The 24,127-nt window shown below is 39.5% G+C and overlaps 1 protein-coding gene across 4 annotated transcripts in view; it reads right to left on the reverse strand.

Annotated features, from left to right (window-relative positions):
* Positions 1–24,127, reverse strand: part of STXBP6 (syntaxin binding protein 6) — a 107,001-nt gene that overhangs the window by 63,189 nt on the left and 19,685 nt on the right. For all 4 annotated transcript variants that reach the window (XM_021402729.1, XM_021402726.1, XM_021402727.1 and 1 more), the window contains one exon: positions 4,898–5,081. In XM_021402729.1, coding sequence (XP_021258404.1) covers positions 4,898–5,051 — 154 coding nt within the window. In that variant the 5' untranslated portion in view covers positions 5,052–5,081. The remainder of the gene's footprint in view (positions 1–4,897; positions 5,082–24,127) is intronic.

The raw sequence follows: 24,127 nt of genomic DNA on the forward strand, positions 1-24,127 counted from the left end.
CAGGATCTCTGTCCTCATTTACAAAAATGCAGATAGACAACAATTAGGACGTAATGTATTTTCGAACTAACACAGAAAATAAAACAACTAAAGTACAAAAACTGGTGTAATTTTTCAGTTACAAACTCAGTAAAAAATAAAAGCAGATATTACAACATCTGGTATCTAGACTTCTGTGCCCTATCTTGAACTCAACTATAGCTGGGCTGGGCACTTTTGTATTCCCAAACATTTATAAGTCTCTTAACAAGTTAGTTTTTAAGTGGATTCTTTCAACTGACAAATTCAGCTTTAAACTTTAAATTACCAAATTTCTCTTAGCAATAGCCAGACTGAATCAGTTTAAGGAAACCAAAAGAACATGAAGATATTGTAGTCACTATATTTACCTAATGTACAGAAAACTTGGGAACAAAATGGGAGAAGGGTTGAAAGATTTACGAAGTTGTTTCTAAAACTAGTGTTGCAACTCTGAATAACACTCATTTTAAGTGGAAACTAGCGTTCAGAGCTCTCCACCAATGTTTCTCGCGCTTAACACTAATCACGGAAAAATGCATGGTCACAGAGTATATTAGTATATTCCGTAACCCCAATATATAATTCATCTTTGACTATGGATACAGCAGAACTGTCATTCACACAGTAACTAATCCTTATGGATTTATTTTATTTTTTTTTAGTTTATAACAGAACTCCTTGCTGCAACTAAGATCATTATAAGTTCAATTCCCTTCAACAATAGTGGCAGAAACAATTATTACCTACCCTTTACTTTTGTGTCATGGATTACTCTTGACTAATTGTGATTGTCCCTACTGCATTTCATCACATTTTTGATCATTGTAGAATTCTGAATCTGTCCTCAAACATGAGTACAGCCAGGCAGAGCCAGTCTCTTGTTGTCATCTACTGAAATTCTCAGGCATACAATACGTTTGATAACATAGACTACTATGATACTTGATAAAAATTTGTCTCATACCCCTGCAGAAAATCACTAATAGCACACCACATGACTCTCCTACTCTAATTATGCAGATTTCCAGTACCCAATACACAGTAATTTTATTTACACTGTGAATATTTCTTGTTGTCATTAATGAGAAGCTATACTGAAATCAAGACCTCTGCTGTTTCTCCTACTCAAGACACATTATCCTGTTGCAGAAAGATATTAGATGTATCTAAGAACATTTAACATCTTTAAGTGCATTTTCGCTGCTACATATGAACATGGAAATGGGTGAGCTGAGAGGTTAGGTTCCTCAGAATTGTGAAAAAAAAATAAATTAATTAAAAAAAAAACAAAAAACAACAATCAGATGAATAGAATTAGCCTACAAAAAACAGTTATCATAGCTCATGTCTCTAACCCTTATTCATGAACACAGATATGTCACACATGCACTCTTAACATGGCTGCACTGTCCTAAAATAGGATCACTATTTAAAATAAGACCACTCAGGAAAAATAAATTGAACTTTTAAAAACTGACCTCCAAAAAGCAGAAGACTTGAGCCTTGTTCCAAAACAAGTTAGAAATTAGAACTCTCCTTTTTCTTCATGATGTGAGGAAATCGAAACCTTCAACCTGTACATCCTAAGAGGATATCCCAACCACTGGTTCATGGAAAAGCTCAGCTGAATCAAACCCTTTCTTTAAACTATTGTAAATGGGGAAAATGGCAATTAGAAAATGTTAAATCTGTTTAGTCTAAGTGTCCTCAGTATGAGTGTACAGATGCTGTGCAGCTCATGTTTAACATATGCATATTTACATCCATATACAAATGTTATTTGGCAACATATTTCTTCATATTTGTATCAGAAATAGTGTTGCTAGCAGGAGTAGGGAAATAATTGTCTCTCTGTACTCAGCACTGGTGAGGCCACACCTCAAGAACTGCGTTCAGTTTTGAGCCCCTCACTGCAAGGAAGACATTGAGGCCCTGGAGCATATCCAGAGAAGGGCAACGAAGCTTGTGAGGGGTTTGAAGCACAGGCCTTATGAGGAGTGGCTGAGGGAACTGGGATTGTTCAGTCTGGAGAAGAGGAGGCTCAGGGGAGACCTTATTGCTCTCTATAACTACCTGAAGGGAGGTTGTAGTGAGCAGAGTGTCTGCCTCTTCTCTCATGTAACTAGTGATAGGACTAGATGGAATGGCTTCAAGTTGAGCCAGGGAAGATTCAGGTCAGACATTTGGAAATACTACTTTTCTGAAAGAGCGGTCAGGCGCTGGAATGGGCCACCCAGGGAGGTGGTTGAGACACTGATTCTGGAGCTTTTCAAGGAAAGTTTAGACATTGTGTTGAGGAACAAGATTTAGCGAGACCTATGTGTGATAGGTGGATGGTTGGACTGGATGATCTTGTAGGTCTTTTCCAACCTTGGTGATTCTATGACTCTATGATTCTATGATATTTAATAAACATAAATTTTGTGTACATATGCACCATGTCTTAAAACCCAGCAACTCTGCAATTGTTATAAATTCTACATTTTGAGAGCTTTAACTTAATTTGCAGTAGAAAGAAATTTGACAGAATCCATTAAACTCTATTTTTCTTTTACTTCAAAAACAACAGCAGTCTACTGAGCTTCACAGAGTGCTTGTCCTCTCACCATTGGTATTAATTCCACTAAGATGCATGCCCTCTAAAGGAGCAACTGATGCTTAAAAACAGTACCTTTGGTATCCTAAGATATTTACACATACTTAGTTGGCAGACACCGAAATTACAGGAGAGTTCTGCTTCATAGAATCATAGAATCACTCCGGTTGGAATAGACCTTCAAGATCATCAAGTCCAACCGCAGCCTAACCATACTACCCTAACTCTAACAATCCACTGCTAAATCATGTCCCTGAGCACCACATCCAGACCGTTTTTAAACACATTCAGGGATGGTGACTCAACCACCTCCCTGAGCTGCCCATTCCAGTGCTTAACAACCCTTTCCGTAAAAAAGAGAGCAGTAAGGACTCCCCTCAGCCTCCTCTTCCCCAGACTAAACAGCCCCAGTTCCTTCAGTCTCTCCTCATAGGGCATATTCTCCAAGCCCTTCACAAGCCTTTGTTGCCCTTCTTTGGACCTGCTCCAGCACCTCACTGTCCTTTCTGTATTGAGGTGCCCACAACTGAACACATTACTCAAGGTGGAGCCTCACCAGGGCCAAGTACAGGGGCAGGATTCCTTTTGTAGTCCTGTGAGGCAGGTAAAAGCAGTAGGGGAATACACAGTAAACAAAAGGAAGGGCATCCGGTTTTGCAATCACAGTAAGGCACGTGCTTGCTGACATAATGTCTCGTGCTAGGTGGGTTAAAGGCGTGTGTGTGTGGTGGGGGGGGGGCGCGTGAATGCGTGACTCGGGTGTGATCGGGCATGCGCAGCGGCTGTACGGGTATAAAAGACAGCGCGAATGTTCCAGTAAATGAGAGTTGTCTCCACAGCATCTGTGGTTGTGTCTCTCTCCCCGGTATGGGATCCTGGTTCTTCAGGGTCTATCAATTGTCATGTCGCAATAGTCCTGCACAACACACCATTCCTGATACAAGCCAGGATGCCATTGGCCTTCTTGGCCTCCTGGGCACACTGCTGGCTCATATTCAGCCGACTATCCACCAGCACACCAAGGTCCCTTTCCATCAGGCAGCTTTCCAGCCACTCCTCCCCAAGCCTGTAGGGTGGCCTGGGGTTGTTGCGACCAAAATGCAGGACCCGACACTTGGCCTATTGAAACACATACAGTTTACCTCGGCCCATCAATACAGGTCCCTCTGTAGTGCCATTCTAACCTCCGGCAGGTCAGCACTGCCTCCCAGCTTTGCGTAGTTTGCAAACAACAAAACCTCATAGAGAGGTACCTGGAAGAAAGGCTGGATACACCTGTCAATTTACAACTGCACTGAATTCAGGCAACTGAATTCCACTCTAAGTTTGAAAACAGGTATAAACTACAGGCAAATCCCTACCACAAACTGCTTTCTAACTGCATCAAGACATAACCTTAGTGAAATTTATCTTAATTCCAGTTGCAATAACCAGAACTAATTCAAAGTATAATTACATTTTTAAAATAAAGCTGCCAAAAACTTATAATACCATAGCTAACCACAAGTTATTCAATGTGTTTTGTTTATATACACTATATACACTAAAATAAATTGGACATTGCCTTCATTAGAAAAGATAAAAAATATATAGCAAAACATACAAAAATTACTACCTAACCTGTTACACAAAACTTAGATTCAGACTATCACTCGTACTGTTTTGACTTTGGAGAAACTCATGTTTCATGTGAACAACTTAGCAACAAGTAGGTCATTACTCCCTGTTTCCTGTAACATCTCACAATAGGCCTTTAAATCATTTTCTTCTTCAAAGTATTTCTTTCCACCTTCACCTCTTTCAAAGTCAAATGACTGAAGACCAACAGAGGTTCTCTATGTCAACAAGATAAAAGTATTCTGAATGAAAGTTACATATTTAAGGACCCAGTAAGTTGGTAACTCAGATGTAATTATGAAAATAAGAGGAAAATAAATTTGCTTCAAATCAGAAATTTCAGGGCATGCAAAGCAGGTACAATGTAAATTTTATCCCTTCGGGAATTATCTCAAACTTGATAAGCAAAGACTTTTTCCAAATATTTTATCTCTTCATAGTCTGCAGGTATGCTGTAAAAGAACATTTTTTAAACAATGAAGTCACACATTCAATTTATTGTACAACATAAATATTAATAGCCTGCACTCTGAATGCTATTATTCTCTACTTACAATATTAAGATTTTAGTCAGCCAGCACCTCACAGCTATGGGTAACATGTAATCAATTAATTGAAGATAAACTGAAACAGAAAACTGGATGTCAAAATATTTAATCTTACCTGACAGGCAGATGTATGTTAAATATTCACCCTGACCGCCAGTAGCTAGGAAAGGAATCTTTTTTTTCGTTCTTCTTTTCACTTGGACAGCTCCCAGCATCCTTTCATCATGTGGGGCAAAAATTTCTTTGCTGATTGCAGATTTGGCATTCATTGTAGATCAAATATAGCTGACTGACACACTCTAAAATAAAATAAGAAATAAAAAAATTTAGGAACTGCTTGTAAGCTATGAGAAATTCCCTTTAAATTACACAGGTATTAGCAACTATGGCCCTTCAAATAAAGTCTTTAAGGCATCAAAGAATTTACAACAGAATTTTGTGTACTTTGAGGTAGAATTTTCTAAATATCCTAGTCATCCCTGAGGTACTTCATAGAAAGGCCACGGTTAAAAAGGACCATAATGATCATTTAGTTTCAACCCCCCTGCTGTAGGCTGGGTTGCCAACCACTTGACCAGGCTGCCCAGAGCCACGTCCAGCCTGGCCTGGAATGCCTCCAAGGATGCGGCATCCACAACCTCTGTGGAAAACCTGTTCCAGCGCATCACCACCCTCTGTGTAAAAAACTTCCTCATAATATCTAACCTAAACCTCCCCTGTCTCAGTTTAAAACCACTCCCCCTTGTCCTATCACTATCAACCCTCACAAACAATCGTTCCCTCTCCTGTTTATATGCTCCCTTCAAGTATTGGAAGGCCACAATGAGGTCTCCCCAGAGCCTTCTCTTCTCCACACTAAACAAGCCCAGTTCCCTCAACCTTTCCTCATAGGAAAGGTGCTCCACCCTCTAATCATCTTAGTGGCCCTCCTCTGAACTCGTTTCAAGAGCTCCATGTCTTTCTTGTGCTGGGGGCCCCAGGCCGGGACACAATACTCCAGATGGGACCTCACAAGAGCCGAGTAGAGGGGGACCATCACCCCGCTCTCCCTGCTGGCCACTCTTCTTTTAATGCAGCCCAGAACATAGCTGGCCTTCTGTGCTGCAAGCGCACACTGCTGGCTCATGTCCAGCTTCTCATCCACCAGGACCCCCAAGTTCTTCTCTGCAGGGCTGCTCTCAAGTACTTCTTCCCCCGGGTTGTATAAATACCTGGGATTGTCCCGGCCCAAGTGCAGCACCCTGCATTTGGCCTTGTTACACCTCATTAGGTTCTCCTGGGCCCACTTGTCCAGCCTGTCCAGGTCCCTCTGGATGGCTTCCCTTCCTTCCAGTGTATCGACTGCACCGCTCAGCTTGGTGTCATCTGCAAACTTGCTGAGGGTGCACTCAATTCCATCATCTGTGTCACTGATAAAGATGTTGAAGAGCACCGGTCCCAAGACTGAGCCTTGGGGGACACCACTCATGACCGACCTCCACCCTGACGTAGAACCATTCATCACAATCCTTTGGCTGCAACCAGCCAACCTGTTCTTAATCCATCAAACAGTCCATCCTTCAAATCCATACCTCTCCAAACTGGAGAGAAGGATGTGGTGAGGGAACATGTCAAAGGCTTTGGAGAAGTCCAGGTAGATGACATCCATCACCCTCCTCCCATCCACTGATGCCGTCACTCCATCATAGAAGGCCACCAGATTGGTCAGGCAAGATCTACCCTTGGTGAAGCCATGCTGGCTGTCTCGGATCACCTCTTTGTCATGTCTATGCCTTGACATGTCTTCTAGGAGGATCTGCTTCGTGATCTTCCCAGGCACGGAGGTGAGGCTCACCAGCCTGTAGTTCTCTGGGTCATCCTTTCTCCCTCTCTTAAAAATGGGAGTAATGTTTCCCTTTCTCCAGTCACTGGGGATTTCACCAGACAGCCATGATGTTTCAAATATGATGGAGAGTGGCTCGGCAACGACATCAGCCATCTCAGAACCCTAGGATGAATATCATCTGGCCCCATGGACTTCCATACATTCAGTTTCATGAGGAGGTCTCGGACTTGTGGGACGGAATCCGCTCCTCTCACCCACACCTCAAGGTTCAGGGTCCTGGCAGACATGGGGAGCCTGACCACCAGTGAAGACTGAGGCAAAGCACTTATTGAGCACCTCAGCTTTTTTCATGTCAGAGGAAGCCAGTTCTCCATCCTCATGTATCAGAGGGGGAATACTCTTGCTGACCTGTTTCCTCCTGCCTATGTGCCTGTAGAACCCCTTCCTTTTCTTTTTCACATCCTTAGCCAAGTTCAGCTCAATCTGCGCCTTGGCTTTCCTATCTCTACACATGCGGACAACAGACCTATATTCCTCCCAGGCTACACAACCCTGCTTCCACTTCGTGTACATTTCTCTCTTTTCCCTCAGTTTAAGCTGCAAGTCCTTGCTCAGCCATGCCGGTCGCCCACCTCCTCTGCTCGACTTCTTTTGCTGGGGGGTGGAGAGCTCTTGCACTCTCAGGAGGGTGTCCTTAAAGAGCTGCCAGCTCTGCTCTGTTCCTGTGCCCTTAAGGACAGTTTCCCAGGGGATCCCACCCAGCAGCTCCTTGAGCAGCTGGAATTTCACTCTCCTGAAGTTCAGGGTCCTGATTTTTCTCTTTGCCAGGTCTGCATTCCTCCAGATCGCAAACTCCACCAGGGCATGATCACTACAGCCCAGGCTACCTCCAATCTTGACCCCTCTAATGCTCTCCTCCACATTGGTGAGCACCAGGTCCAGTAAGGCTTCACCTCATGTCGGTCCGTCTAATACCTGGACCAGGAAGTTATCTTCAACAGACTCCAGCAATCTCCTGGATTATCTGCTGCCTTCCATGCTGCTATCCCAGAAGATATCCAGGTAGTTGAAATCCCTCATAAGGACAAGAGCCTGTGAACACGGCATCTCCTGCAGCTGGAGCTAGAAGGCCTCGTCAAGAGGCTCCCCCTCATCAGGTGGCCTGTAACAGACCCCAACCACTAGATCTCCTTTACTGGACCGATCCCTGATTTTAACCCATAAGCCCTCAACCTGGTCATGGCTGTTACTCAGACACAGGCCTTCACAATCTATCTTCTTCCTAATACAGAGGGCAACTCCCCCTCCCTTCCTGCCCTGTCTATCCCTTCTGAAGAGGCTGTAGCCCTGAATCAGGGTATTCCAATTGTGGGATTCGTCCCACCATGTTTCCATGATAGCAACCAGATCATAATTTTCCAAGCACATCACGGTTTCCAGTTCCTCCTGCTTATTTCCCATGCTGCGTGCATTAGTGTTAAGGCACTTCAGCTGGGCTTCCTGCCACGCTACCTTTCTAGATGGGCCCTCCCTCAAACTTCCAGAAGAAATCTAAAGTTTTCCCCCACTGCTTCCCCCACTAGCACAAGCCACAAGCACTGGCTCATTACATACAGGCTCCTTACTCCCTTGAAAGGAAGAATGCTTGGCTCCTGTTAAGATAAGATTTCTTAACTCATACCATAGAAATTACCTTTCATTTAACAACAAATATATCAACATGGAAAAAGAATAAAAATATTCTACCATCTAACTACATACAAGAAGCTGTTAAGATGTTTCATGTGTTGATCATGTCAGATTTTTCCTGCTCTTCTGTATTATAGAAGTGTATGCTGTAGCAGCATGTAAGCTGTTGGTACATTAGGACTATTTTTTTTAATTTATTATTATTATTATTATTATTAATTTAATTCAAGGCCACTATTCTTGACTACCGATTCAGTCACAGAGAACTTCTTCTAGCTGAGATAAAGAGTGAGAATTATTACAAAAATAACTTCATTCTTGGACCTTTAAGTGCTTAAACAACTTCTAATGAATGGAACACTGGGAAAGCTGAAACAAATTCTTAGGTAAAGATATACTTGAGTTACAGAAAAGGGTTTCTCTAGCAGCAGTAAACTGATGCTTTAAGTTTTGCAACTGGACTGTTGGGCTGCAGCTGTCTTCAGACATTTTCTTGTGATTCATGCAGTGTATAGTGAAGTGTGATTTCAAAAACTGTATGTGTGTGAATTAAAAGCTTCCTTGATTAAGATAGCAAATATTTATAAAGAAAGGAAAGGTTGCACTAAAACCAGTGTCCCCTATTTTCAGTTTTCCTTACTAAAATTGGTTGTAGGACTAAATATTTTTTTGTTTATAGATTCAAAGCATTCATGTAATACTTCAAGTTTTACTTTAAGGATAAGTCTCTTTGTATATAGCTGATAGGATTCTGCTGAGTGGGAAGAAGGCCAGAGAAACAACAGGTACTACTCACATTCTGTTTCATAGATTTCATAGACCCAAAATGAATACAAAACATAGCAGATTTAATGTATCTCACTGTGTATATATATATGTTTAATCTGGCAGATAAATGGAAGAACTATTATGTATAAAGAACATATAAATTCAACTTCTGAATAAAACCCAGCTTGACGTACCACAAGGCAAATCTCACGTTTCAGTTGAAACAAAGATGATATGACATGGAATAACAAAATTTTGCAGTTTACAGCTGCATGGTCTTATTTGCCTTGTGATTAAGATATTTTTGTATACATCCACCCTAAATTGTACACAAAGAACAGTAGTAGATACCCAACATTGCAAATGGAACCTCTGAATAAAGTATGCACTCCTACCTAGGAGGTTTGGATCCATCTTTTCTTAATACTTTGTTTAGAACAGTCTCAGATGCCAGAATTATGGGATTAATATAATACAGCTTACTTGACATGATTTCTCAATTTCTTGTGGAAACTGACACTAGCACAAGCAACAAAAGCCTGTTTACTGGAAAAAAAATCCACCAACAATCAAACTAACTAACCAAGCTACTAAAGGACTTCTGAGGTACATCTGTTGATACAGTTTCCGTTAAATTGTTTTTCATAGGTCAAAAATCATCAGATGAATGTAAATAAGCAGACTTTTACATATTTTTGGGTGGATATGTATGGAAAAGACTTTAACCTTTGCTTTTAAATCAATAAATCTTTCCAGTAGACATCTTTTTTTTTTTTTTTGCATTGCAGATGCAGTGCGGTTTTTTTGTTTGTTTTGCTACTAAGCAGGGAATGCTTGCTCAAAGAACATGAATAAGTCTCTATTTCTCCCATCCTCCAGCAAAAATACTTCTTATAAAAAAAAAGCGGTCTATACATGCAAGACTTCATGTAGTACATGCAGATTTCTTTATACAGTTACGTTCTTGGCATTAGCTCCATAAGGAATTAAAATTATTACCAATTTTCCACGGGTGTGCATGGATTCTCACACCTCAAAATGCAAGTCTCTTCCCCCACATCTTATGCTATTCTAATGAATGTTCAAGTAATTTTAGCCATCATAAACTGGCTGACCTTTACAGAAAAGCAATAATTACGAGTGAGAAAAAATTACACCCAACAAACAACCAACCAGCCCCAAAAACAATAAGAAAACCAACCAAAAAAAAAAAACAAAAACCCCACAGAATAAAATCCACACACTAAAGCACACAGCCTCCTGCAACTGCTGTTTTCTTGCCTTTGTCTTTATTCATAATTTAGATATTTATGTATGGATAAATAATTCGAATTCTGCATATTGACTTTTTATTACAATTATCATTTCCAGAGAGATGGAAAAGGGAAGACAGGCAAAATTGCCTGGATTATTAACACATGTTTGCCTGTTATCGATGCTGGGCTATTTTTGTTTATATTGCAGCAATATTTTATTGTTTGCTTTTTTTTCCTGCTTGGTGCACAGAGATTCAAAATGCAGTTTAGGTTATGGAAACCATCATTCCAGCTTCCAACAACTGGAAGCATGCTCTGAAAGCACAAAATATTATTGCAAGCTCTTTGAGCACTCAGAATACTGAGAGTTCATGCTCCCAGCATTACCCCTCTGAAGCAAAGGGAAGTAGAATGTTTCAGTAAATGTAAGAATCTTAAAAGGGAACCTGGGTTCCCTGTCTCACATGCTTTCTTTGTTCTACTTACTTGGTTTCACTCAAATTATTCTTATGTGCCTCTTGGCTGAATGAAGAACATTCCATTTTCCTCCTGTGGGTTTTCTCTCTAGCCACAGCAATTTTACGGAACGGTATGTCTGAATGTACACCTTACCCATGGTATTAGACAGAAAAGATGTTCCTGTGCATATTTGATCTGATGCCCGAAGCACACTGCCAAATTGCATCACCTCAAATCCTTCCCTGCTATAATTCATCTCCATGGCATTTGAATCAGTAAAATCTCCTTCTAGGAACAGTCAACCAGTCCACAATCTTGGAAAGGGAGGGAGAGATAGGAATTCCAGGTAATTTCTGAAAACATTTTAAATAAAGCTAAGAAATACCTTAAGAGATCCCATACACTCTGAAACAACAAACAAGGACTGTTTTTTTGGTCAGTCAAAAGTTCAGACTGTTTTCTGGCACATCTCCAACAAGCAGCTGACTTTTCTCTGCATCCAGATGCTTTACAAGGCCATGCAAGCAAGTGTGAAGAAGGAGAATAACAGAATAACTCAACAGTATCTGTTGAGGTAATGGAACACAGGCAGAACTGAGGAAACTGATCCCCAGCATGCTGAATTTCAAGAGTAGTAAGTTTGCAAAGAAGTGAAGTAAGAAACAAGAGAAGTAATGTTTTCCAAACAAATAGAAAAATAAGTTCAGTATGATAACTCTCCTTGCCATCAAAGATACTTGTTTAATCACAAGGGGGAATGGGCTCACAGTTTGGTGGTATTGCAGTGGTTAGTCTACAGCATGAAATCACTGAGCAGTCAACTACTACTGGGCTGCACAGAGATGCAATACACATTCAAATTTGATTTTAGCAATCCTAACAGAGGACTTCTACTTCAGAGATCATAGCAAGACATCATTATTAATTGTGATCATTGTCTTATATTTACTTGCTAGAAATGTTAAGACTATGCATTTTATCATTGCTATTCATCAAAATTGTGCATTTCTTGTTGTCTCAACTAGCCAGTAAAACTTCAGTGATGATGTTTTCCTTCTCCTAACAAATAATTTATAAATTCTCTAAAAGCAAATATTGGAACATCCAATTTCTACAAGTGTTTTGTGGTATACATATTAAAGTTAGCTTTATCCTAAAAGCATGACACCAAGTTTAGTTGCTTAAAAAGTTGTAAAAATCTTTGAAAGGTTTGAACATAACACTAGGCTCAGGGTATCTTCTATCATCCTTCTACTGGAGAAAACTATTTTTTTTTTTTTTTGAGAATTTTATTAGTTAGAGGCAGCCACTGTACAGACCAGAAAAGTTCTGTTACACCCTGCTAACAAAAATTCAAGAATTTTCCAAATATTCAAATATTTACAGATGTGGGGGGGAAGGGAAAGAAAAAAAGCCAAAAAAAAAAACAAAACCCACCATAAACAAAACAAATAAGCAAACCCAACAAACCCACTCTCCAGAGTTTTTGTTTTCAGTCACATTTCCAATTTGCTTGTTCAAATAAGCTCGCAGTGATGAGTTGTTCATTTGAATAAACATTAATTATAAAATATGAAAATAAGGAAATTGTGAATATATTTGTGCAGCTAGCCACTTAAGTGACAGCTGAGACACACCAAATGTGTTTTTACTTACCTATATAATTATGTAGCAACCCATCTGCCCAATCAAGCTGAATTTGGTGAAATACGGAGTAGTAAAATTGGATAGAAGCAGCAAGCCACTGAAATATCAATATTTGACACATTTCTTTACCCAAAGCAGAAAGGAATTGCTCAGGCTATAAGCAATTCTCACAAACTTTCATCCCAAAGCAAAACGATTTGTGTTCTGTGCAATTCAGATGGACCTATAGATCTAAAAAAAGTTCTAAAACATCTGGAGTTCTGAACAGAATATGTATTCATGAAAAAATGGGAATGAAAAACAGAAATCTACCATGAGTTTACACTATCCAGTGCTTCCATCTCTCATATGATGACAATCTTATTAAAAAATGATTGAAATACTCCTATAAGTTTTGTTCCCCTCTCTTCATTACACAAAAAACTCCAAATAACTGCTTACAATGACAAATTATCAGCAACGTCACTGATATTGTACAAGTGGTCAAGGAGAACCAGTACAGAAGATAGAGCGGCTATTTTCATTCCTGAGGTCTTCCCCAGTGAAGGTCTATTTCTGAGACAGCAAGACACATACATGCAACATCACGGTAACAAACTATCCTTACTTCCTCAAGCCAGATGGTTGAAAAGCAGAAAATGCAGCATTACCAGCTTCTTTAGACAATTTTTATCCCAAACTCTCCCTTAGAGTTATGCAAAACTATACAGGAGCTGGTACAAGAAGGCACACTGGAGGATAGGTTACTGTGTTTTCCATGTCAAACATTTTTTCTCTTGTTCCAACAAGAAAACAGGAATTACAGATCCAGCAACAAATGCCCTAGTAAATAGTATGGTGGGCCCTGCCAAGCTTGTTCACAAGATTTTAATTTTTCAGTCATAAACCTATGGTACTGCAAGCTAGAAAACAGATCAAATTCAAATGTAAGAGATGTAAGATTTCTGTACTGAAACCCTCTGTGTAAATGGCTGTCTAAAAAAGCCATCTGCTCCTAACAGTCACGCAAGAACTGCAGCAAATTAACAGAAGTTGTTGCTTTTTTTTTTTTTTTTGTAACAACTATACAAGATTCTCTAAGAATTTTCCCAACACTTGAGAAGAACAGGGCTCCCTAATCATACTTTCTCCTGGGCCCAGTATGAACAGCTAGGGGCGCTTGTAGGACAGCCCCAGTGAGGGATGTGCATCTCACACAAAGAGGTACAGGCCCTATTCAGGGCTTCTATGAGTGAAAAGTGAGCAGCTTAGGGAACACTGACAGAAGTTAGCACTAGAGGAGTCCCAGAACAGTAAGTCATAACTGTTTGAGGAATCATGAACTTGAAAGTAAGGACAGACAATTCCACATTAAGCAACACCATTTAAATCAAGAACTTGTTTATTGAAGAGCAACCAAGAACTGGTTTGGAACACTGCCTCTGGAATTAATTCTTTTTTTTGCAGTTGAAATGTTTTTAACCTCACAAACAGATTCAGAGAGAAACTAGGAAATGCCAGATGTTATAACAAAGCTCCAGAGATACCGCATTTGCATTTGTGGAAAGTTATATTTATTACTTCAAGACGTCAGGATATTCATAGCAGCAAGAGCTACCATTTGTGCACAGTAACACGGAAAAATCATAGTCTTAAGAAGTCAGCTTGATTTTTATGACCTTTTAGATATTTTTAGGTGTGAAGACCATTATTAGATCTGCCCTTAGACTATTCTTTGCAGGCTGAATTACCTCAGTTTATTCGGTCATTCCTCATAGATTTTTTCTGGTTTCAGACACCTAGCCTCTCCTAACTCCCTCTCATGGGCATACATCTTTTTTGAACCACCATCCTCAAGTCAAGACTCACAATTTCTTTAAGGTGAAGTCAACTGGAAGGGCTACTTCATAGATCTTACAGTTAACCTTAGCATTTATTATGAAATTGCCATATGTTATTATTTTCTGTAACATCAGCAAAAGGTGTTAAACTGGAGCTCTCATCTACTACGTTCTTCAAGTCCTCTTCTGAAGAATTGCAACTACTCAATCAGTTTCTCGTTTGACACATAAAACACTCACTACTCCCACTTAACAAGGGATTTTTGTATTTACTACTTTCAGCCTATTTCTCCAATACAGTATGATCATTCCCAATTCCAAGCCTGCCTTTCCACACTTATAGGTCTCTACACTGACACCCACTGAAAGACAGTATGCAAATTCTGTATTCCAGCATTTTAGTCGTTAACAGCTTGAGAGCTAACACAGCCTTCTCCTCACTCCTCCAGTTAGAACTAGAAAGATACCAGTTCCTCAGAATAGTTCTACAATCATTCCTCTGTCCATATACCTTACTTTACTTCCATATAAGCTTCGCTTTCTTTTCTCACTCGTGACTTGTCACATGAAACCATACCAAAGGTGTTGTAAAGCTGAGATATATCCATTAAATGTTACTCACATGGCCTAATACCTTAGCACAGAAAGAAATCAATTGGTTTGAAATTATTTTTTATACTCTCTCTCTCTAGTAACCTTCCAGTTCCTTAAAAACAGAATATATTCTTTCATTTGTGGAATATTCTGCAAAGCAAATGTATTTTAAAAAATGAAATTAAAGAGGTGAGAAAGAACCGCCCCAATTTCCTAAGGAAAGAGAAACCAGTTTGAAGTACTACAGATCGTGATGAGCAGTGTCTTTCAGAGGTTTGAGTTGTTTTACAATGAATGCCTGCCTAGTGCATCTGTGCAATCAGAAATTATTGATTTCCCTGCACCCTTTTCTTATGACAGTAGAAGTGCTTATCTAGTAGTGCAGTGACGAAGACAAGAGGCTTAATCCAAGTTTAACACAGTTTAAAAAGAGAAAAATAGCAATTAGCTTTGGTTTTACTCAGCTCCCTGACTCAGTTCACCACACAGCTGATTGTGTCAACACCTCAGGAAAGACAAAGATAAGACTGAGACTGCCTTAGGCACCAGGAGCATTGATTTATTCTGATCACGAAAAATGGTTTAAAAACATAGATCCTCAAGTGGATCAAGTGATCCGCCTGGTGGATGAGGAAAAGGCTGTTGATGTGGTCTACCTAGACTTCAGCAAAGCCTTTGACACTGTCTCCCACAGTATTCTCCTGGAGAAACTGGCAGCCCGTGGCTCGGACAGGTACACTCTTTGCTGGGTAAGGAGCTGGCTGGAGGGCTAGGCCCAGAGGGTGGTGGTTAATGCAGTTAAATCTAGCTGGCAACCGGTCACAAGTGGTGTTCCCCAGGGGTCGGTGCTGGGGCCTGTCCTCTTCAATATCTTTATTGATGACCTGAATGAGGACATTGAGAGCACCCTCAGTAAGTCTGCAGACGACACCAAGCTGGCAGGAAGTGTCGATCTGCCTGGGGGTAGAGAGGCCCTGCAGAGAGATCTGGACAGGCTGGATCTCTGGGCTGAAGCCAATGGGATGAGGTTCAACAAGACCAAGTGCCGGGTCCCACACTTTGGCCGCAACAACCCCAGGCAACGCTACAGGCTTGGGGCAGAGTGGCTGGAAAGTTGTGTGGAGGAAACAGACCTGGGGGTATTGGTCAATGCTTGACTGAGCATGAGCCAGCAGTGTGCCCAGGAGGCCAAGAAGGCCAATGACATCCTGGCTTGTATCAGAAACACTGTTGCCAGTAGGAGTAGGGAAGTCATTGTCCCTCTGTACTCAGGACTGGTGAGGCCCCACCTCAAGTACTGTGTCCAGTTTCGGGCCCCTCACTGCAAGAAAGACATTGAGGCCCTGGAGCGTGTTCAGAGGAGGGCGATGAAGCTGGTGAGGGGTCTGGAGCACAGGCCTTATGAGGAGCAGCTGAGGTAGCTGGGATTGTTCAGTCTGGAGAAGAGGAGGCTCAGGGGAGACCTTATTGCTCTCTATAACTACCTGAAGGGAGGTTGTACTGAGTTGGGGGTTGGTGTCTTCTCTCTTGTAACTAGTGACAGGACAAGGGGGAATGGCCTCAGTTGCGCCAGGGGAGATTTAGGCTGGACATTAGGAAATACTGCTTTTCTGAAAGAGTGGTCAGGCACTGGAATGGGCTGTCCAGGGAGGTGGTTGAGTCACCATCCCTGGAGGTGTTCAAAAAGCATTTAGATATAGCATTGAGAGACATGGTTTAGTGGGGTTATCGGTGGTAGGTGGATGGTTGGACTGGATGATCTTGTAGGTCTTTTCCAACCTAGCTAATTCTATGATTTTATTCTATGATTCTAAGTGTCAGGAACTTCCACCCAATAATGAAATTGGTTGGCTGAAGACATGAGGTAGAGCAAACTTAAACCACCTAAATTTTTTTCAAAACCGGAACTTGCAAAAAATAATCCAAAGAATTCAACTGAATAAAGAGTAGTGAAACAGGGGAATTCGTGTGAGGTTTCTCCTTGAAAATAAAGGACTTGTCTCAAGTCAGAAGCAAATTTCTTGGTGTATTTATTCCATTGTTCTTTGGTTAAAACAGAGGCATGGCCAAATGATAAGCTGGAAACTGGGCAGTTGGCTTAAGCTGGGATTTCTGTACTAAAACCCATCAGAACCTGTTGCAAATAGGAAAATACAAAAATGTTATTCAAATGCTATTGCAGCAGTACCCTATTTACTAGATGGCATTATGACAGAGGAGCTACTTTGTCAGTATGTCTCTACAGAGGAGCTACTTTGTCAGTATGTCTCTACAGGAGCACAATTTTGCCTTATTAATATAAATTCCAGCTGCTAAAGAAAGACAAACTCCGCAAGTACTATGTAGATCATCACTGAGTAACCAGGTGTTAAATGGATTCATAATTTAGTGTATGGGTTACCAAAGAGAAAGGAAATTACTGCAGCATTAGTTGAAAGTGTTTTGAAGAGAAATCCTGCTTCAGTTAACAATTAATCTACACTGTTCTTGCCAATAGCTTGTTTCAACCACAACAGCTCCATACACTCTTAAATCATATTTTCCAAAACCCTAGTTTTATATGCACACTTACTCATATAACTGGTATAAACTGCAATTTTATACACATCAGCATCATCTATTAAATCAAATATATCAAAGAGAAGCAGAAAAACTTGAGTCTCTCGGGCTAAAGATTTCCAGTTTTCTGAACTGAACCCCTGATCTGAGGAAAAACGGGAAATCAACTCTGTATCATTATGTTCCTTTCATATTATCATTAATATTGTGGAATATTACAAAAGCAGAGCAACACAGTGAGATGAGACATAATGACAAGTGAAGTACTCTACTTCACACATCCAAGGTGACTCTACTTTTTCAGGTAAGTAAAAGCATTTTTTCCATCATTCAAAATAGATGTGCAAATACTCACTAAATATATACACATAATTCTTTTAAGTATGGAATGTATCAGTAACTATTGCCTTATGTCAGAAGATTATTCCACCACCCAGTTCTGAGATAATAACTTTACAGTAAAGTATTAAATCAGCATTTCACTTGAGGGAAAAGAAGAACCATGCAGAAATAGTAAAGCATCTGTTGGTAGTGTCTTGATAATTTCTAGCAGTTAACTATGATTTTCTGGCAGGTAGCATGAGCTGAAGACATTTACAACAGCACATCCCATGAATCTCCAATAGTAAGCAATATACATTTCAAAATGAGTGAGCCCAATTAAGCTTGAAAAATTCCAGAAGTCTTAGAAATTGAAGAAACTACAAAAAATGCTTTGTTCAAGGGATATTACCATCTGTGAAATTATTAAAAATTGTATCCATTTCTTGTCCCCCACTCCAACTGTATTTGATTGTTCAACTCTGCACTCGTCAGAATTCACAGGAAAACTGCTGCAAACAGATCCTATACATTTCACCACACCTTTTTTTCCATTTTTTTTTAATGAATGTCTTGCTTAAATCAGAGAAAGCTAGAAAGCAAACTAATGGCTTTTGCCACACCCTTGATGCTTTTGTAGTTCTACCGCTGATCATTGCTTGTAAATTAGTATTCTATTTTAGGAAGTTATTTGCTAAGTTTCCATTAAACATGGAAGCAGTGGGGAGAAATCATCTTGTCAAGTCATAGATCTTCATAAAGCTGACTTTAAAAAGTAATATGCATCTATATAAACATACCACAAGATACTAGAAGAGATTTCTTGAAGACATGAAAGTTTTCTTCTGGCCTTAGAATATGCAAAAATCATTCACTTATAGACAAAAATCTCTTGAAGAGAAGTTGTATATTAATCAATATATGGATACCTGTACAACACATAGTAACATTTTCTAGTTTACACTGAATTCTGATATAGCAAGTATTACAACACAGAAACACATAAATTGGAACCTAAATAGACAAAAACTAAAACCCATCATTCTTTAGTTCCTTGTATCACATCTTCACAAAGACAGAAAGAGTGAAATATCATTCCTTTAATGCTTTCATTTTCACGAATTATGATTTAGAGATCCGAACAATGACAGCACAGCACATCATGAGAACTTGGACAAACAGTGACACAAACTTGTGTAAGAAATATCTTGGTAGGTAGAAGGGGTGTCATTAAACAAGACACACAACATACAATCCTGCAACATGAATTTCAAAGTTTAAGAATGATTTATTCTTTCATATAGTAATTACATTAATAACTTTCAGGCATCTAAACATTTATTGTGCAAAGCAGGAAGGCAGCTTTAAAAGAAATTCCATCTCTCAGTAAACTGAACCCAGTATACCCAGTGTATCTTCATCGGTTTACACAAAGATAATTACAGCACCTAAGTGCACTGAGTTCAGAAATGCACATTTCCATCTGATCAAAGGACATCCCCATATCAAATTCCTAAGTATAATAATTAAAAACCTCCACAGAAACAAACCTTCTGCAATAAAGCTGTGTCAAAGTCAGCTTAAACCTACACCCAGTCTTGTGCTTCAAACACTGTTATTTTCTTTGTAATACCATCTACAACCTTGAAACTGTTCACTGGCAAAAAACATCTAAAATATTAAAATAAAAGAGATAAGCTACTTGGCAACATCCTTAGATAAAACCACATCTAATTGAAAGAACAAGAGCATATCCCATACAGTCTTTTTTTTTTTTCAACAAATAATTTCTGCCAGAACAAAATGAATAGACTGCATCTTTAACTAAGGTACCTGAATGCAATGCAAGACAAAACAACTGCCAGCCATGCATCCCATTACGTTGTTCAACCTCGTAAAGGAATCCAAGCAAATACATACATGCTTATCTCAAATACAATATTCTTCCTACAACATAAATGGCATTATGAAAATCCTCCACGTGTGCAAATCCAAGCCGCCACTATGCCATACAACTGCTCAAAGACAGACATATCCAATTACAGGTAAGAATAACTGTTTCACAAATAAATCAGTTGAGTCCTGTCCTCAGTGAAAAACTGCTTTCCAGCACCAGCTTATGCTAGTTTATCTGTGGGATGCTGTGAAATGAAGTGGTCGGCTTCCTCAGTCTCTCAGTGTTTTGCTGATTTGTCAGAACACTAATCCTCTGCTATAATTTGCAGCTGCACATCATTAGTGTCAGCCCAGTGGAACTGATAAGAACATGCACTATTTTTGCAATATCCTACTGCTCACTGTACTAACTCAGTACTAAAACCACACCCTCAACTCTGCAGATTCCTTTATTCAAAGTTTTTTTTTTTTTTTTTAAAAAGTACCACAATATACTGTTCCTCATCACTCTTTTGTTGTATTCCTCATTCCCTCTCATTGCATTCAGATTCATACTTCTATTGATACAGAAAATTTTGTCCAAGAATCTTCATCATGGGGAAGAAAAGGCAACTATCCTCCTAAAAGAGAATTCCTAATAATGTCAAGTTTTCAGAGTAGAAGGTAGCATGTTAAAAAAATATTATTTCACAGTATATGTAATTTTTTCTTTTTGGAAAGCACATGACATCACCACAATGAGACAAGCAAAGCTGCCAAACCCATGACTCATTCTCATCTCTAGGATTTTTTTTACTTTATTTTTTGCTGGGAGACAGCTGTTTTGTTTATGATGAATTAATTCCTTCAGTATGTCTTTCTCATAAAACATCAAGCTTCACTTCATGTGCAAGAGATAAAGCATGACAAAAGCCTCAGTTTGGCTCCTGACTTAACCTTTTCTGAATAATATTCTATCAAAATTGAAATGGTAATGAATGCTGCAGATATCTAAACAGTTTATTTAGGAAAAATAAAATTATCTTGTCAATAAGGAATTCTCCCAACTACAGTGTTTATAACTGTGCAACTTCTAAATATTCAGGCTTCAAAGTTTATTTCCATAGATCTTATGCAGTAAAAACTGATAAAACACAAGCACAATTTCTCATATAATTCAAAATGAAAGTCTGATATGAAAACTCCAAACAACATTGTTTTCATTGTGAAGTAGTTTTTCATTGCACATTTGGATAATATCAGTAGAGTTGCATTAACTTAAGAGAAGTAACTGCTAGATGAAGTTTGCCTCCTCCCTCCATAAATATTTTTGTCTAACCATAAAATGCACAGAATCCCACAATCAACCAGTTCAGCATAGATATATTTACTTATGATGCCTACTTGTTATCTCCTCCCACACCCTCTGTCATCTCTGTATTGTCTTTTGCATGTGACTCATTATTTTCTAACATAATAATTTCTCTTTTTTAATCTGGTTTATTTTACAACACTAAGGTGCATCTATATTGCATTTCAGTGAAGAAAAGTTGGCACTTTAGAATATTAGCAGAAGCTAAGTCCTCACATCTTACTGAAATCTGCAGGGCAAGAAGAGACATACATTCATATAGCTGAAACATGAATTTGTAAAAACCCTTCAGCAACTAGGTAACACATGTATGCTTGTACTGACATGAGATATAGATGCCCAGATTAAGACAAATAACTCTGATCAAACAGATGCAATCTGAATTGGTGACTTAAGAATACTACTGTATAAAGTATTCAACAATTTCCTTGTAGAATGTATGATTACTTTGATACGAAAAATATAAATACAATACTATAAGCACCACTTTATTATCCTTGATTTTCTGGTTTTTTTTGCAACAACACAAGCAATGTGCAACTGTGACACTCCAGTCCGTATTGTCAGCTATCTGATAAAGATGAAAAATTACAGAACTTATCAGGTACAACTCAGTTATATCATACAGAGTTTAGTACACCAACATTTCCATCAGCAGATCACTAGGTGACATCCAGAGAAATGACAAAATTACTTCTCTAAAGCCAGGACACATTTCCATTTTATCCTTCCTAATCAACTTCAAATGAATCTAGTTTCAGAGATGTAGAAAGCAGTACTAAAATTATACCACTTTTGGACTATTCTCTACCTTACAGTAAATTAGAAAGTATTTCTCCCAAATTGAATATATTGTTGATGTACTCCAGAGAAGATACTGTCATAAAACTGTTTTCTCTACACAGTGCCCACAATAACATGATTTCATTCATATACTGCCATCAGCATAAAAACAAGACTTCTTATAGAACAGAAATTTAGGATAGTTGCACCAGTAAAACACTGAAAGGAAAAATAACTATGGTTTATGTTGTCCAAAAGAATTACAAATGCGTTTGTGATCTGTTTTTATGTATACATACACACACATCCCATCAGTTCAGCCTTTGACACATGACAGCCACCGGTGCTTCTGCAATCCTTCATTATTTTCCCCCCCTCGTGTAAAAAATCTTCATATTTAAATAGGCATTTTGAACAGTTATCTTAATTTTGCTGCTAAAAATCTTGTATAGATTCCTGAAGGGCTCTTTTGTCCCTGACCATACTCCTTCAGGGCTCCTCCTACCCTTCCCAGGCCCAGGTCTCCACATCAGCCCCAGCAGAGCCCACAGCCTGTCTCTGCCCGGCACTGAGAGAGGCCCGCCTCTGGGCCCACAGCACTGTCAGACCATCCCAGGCTGTGTTTGTTCCTGAGTCCTCTCAACAGCCTCACCCTGATGCCAAGCTGCTGCTGAACTGATGAAAAGCTCTAAACCATCAATAACTATTTGCACAAGGATGAGGTACATTAACAACGTCTTGTGTATTAACAAGCAAGAAGGATATGAAGTCCATACTTGATCCTTTCATTGCATAGCTATTTCTAGTCTCATTGTGAAAAAGGGAAAAATAAATGAAGGAATCAAACAAACAGCATTTATTTTTATTTTTTTACTTGCTTTCAGAAAGTTTTAAATAACAGGCTACAAATCACACAAGAGTGGAGGCTACCACATGACAGCAAACCAACGATAGCAGAGAAGCATGATCAAGGAAACTTAGTCCATACTCACCCCAACCATAGCCTGCACAGTAATATCACCTCCTATTCAGCAGCATAGATAGCATAAGCTATTTTTATTTTTCAAAGGAGAAGGTAATTACGTAACAGACTACCTAGCACCAAGGCTGAGCACAGGGAAGGCAGCTGTCATGCACCTGACAGCTACACCACTGAATCAAAACCTTCATGCTTACTTGTGTTTAGGAATAGCAATAAGGACCTCAGACCAGCAGATACAGCTCTTCAGAGGGATGGTTGCTAGACTTCTGCAGAACGAATTGACTTTGACTGAGAAAGGGTGCATCATTTCTCTTAGCCAGGATGCTTCCTGTATGACAGTCTGAATGTACAGAAGAAAACAGAACAATATTCTTCAAAACACTCATCAGTATCACAAGAATATTCTTAGACTTTCTGACAAATTCTGTGCTGAGATATAGCGAGAAAGAAAAATGACACAATAAAAAGAGTACATAAAAATAGGTTCTGTGACATTAGCAAGAAATCCAGATTAAACAGGAGGCAAAGGACCTGCTAAGCCTTGCCAGTTCTGGTACTGTAAGTCAAGATGATGAGATGGATACTCGCTTCAACAACAATATAATTACAGAGCCTGAGACATCATTCTCGTGTCAACAAAAATTCCTTCTTATTCAAACACAGTAACTGTTCAAGCATAATGGAAGTAACAGTTCAGACTGTGTCATGGTTTTGTGATTTTCAGTTATTGGTATCCCACATCATAACATCATGTAGTGGATATACCTGGTTCTCAGAAGAGAAGGACTACTACAGTCCCCACGGTACTTTGCTCCTCTGTTACCATTTCCAGCCGGAGGGAAAAGATAAAAGCTCGCAGTATAGAAACTTGCAGATCACGAGACCTCGTCCCTTTTTCCGCCGTCTCTTGTTTTGGCAGCACCTCGCTCTCCAGCCGTCTTATCGTCGGTAGTAGAGTAAGGCCTACCTTGATTTTGGGACATTCTCTCTCTCTGTATTGGATTTATCAGCTTAAATTGTAATTATATTGTATTATAGTGTGGTGTTTGGCATTCCGATATCTTATTTAGTAAATTAGTTTGTTTCTCCTCAGATTGTTGCTGCTGTTCTTTGCTCTCAGGGGCATCTCCTTACCCTTTTTCCCTTTTCCCGGGGCGTGGACCCGTGGATCCCCCGTCCCCTTTGTCACGGAACCGGGCCGAACGCCCGTAAACCGTTGACAGACTGCAATAATCCTTATCAATATTTATCAACTTCTTCCAAGCATAACCCCATACTAGGAGAAGATAAATTGAGCAGGCCAGAAAAAAGAGCTATGCAAGAAACTGTCTTGCTTCATGGTTCAATATGATTCTATTTCAGCACAGGTAATCTTCTGAAAGTCAAGGAGACTCT

The sequence above is a fragment of the Numida meleagris genome, chromosome 6 (assembly GCF_002078875.1).
Source record: "Numida meleagris isolate 19003 breed g44 Domestic line chromosome 6, NumMel1.0, whole genome shotgun sequence".
NCBI lineage: Eukaryota > Metazoa > Chordata > Aves > Galliformes > Numididae > Numida > Numida meleagris.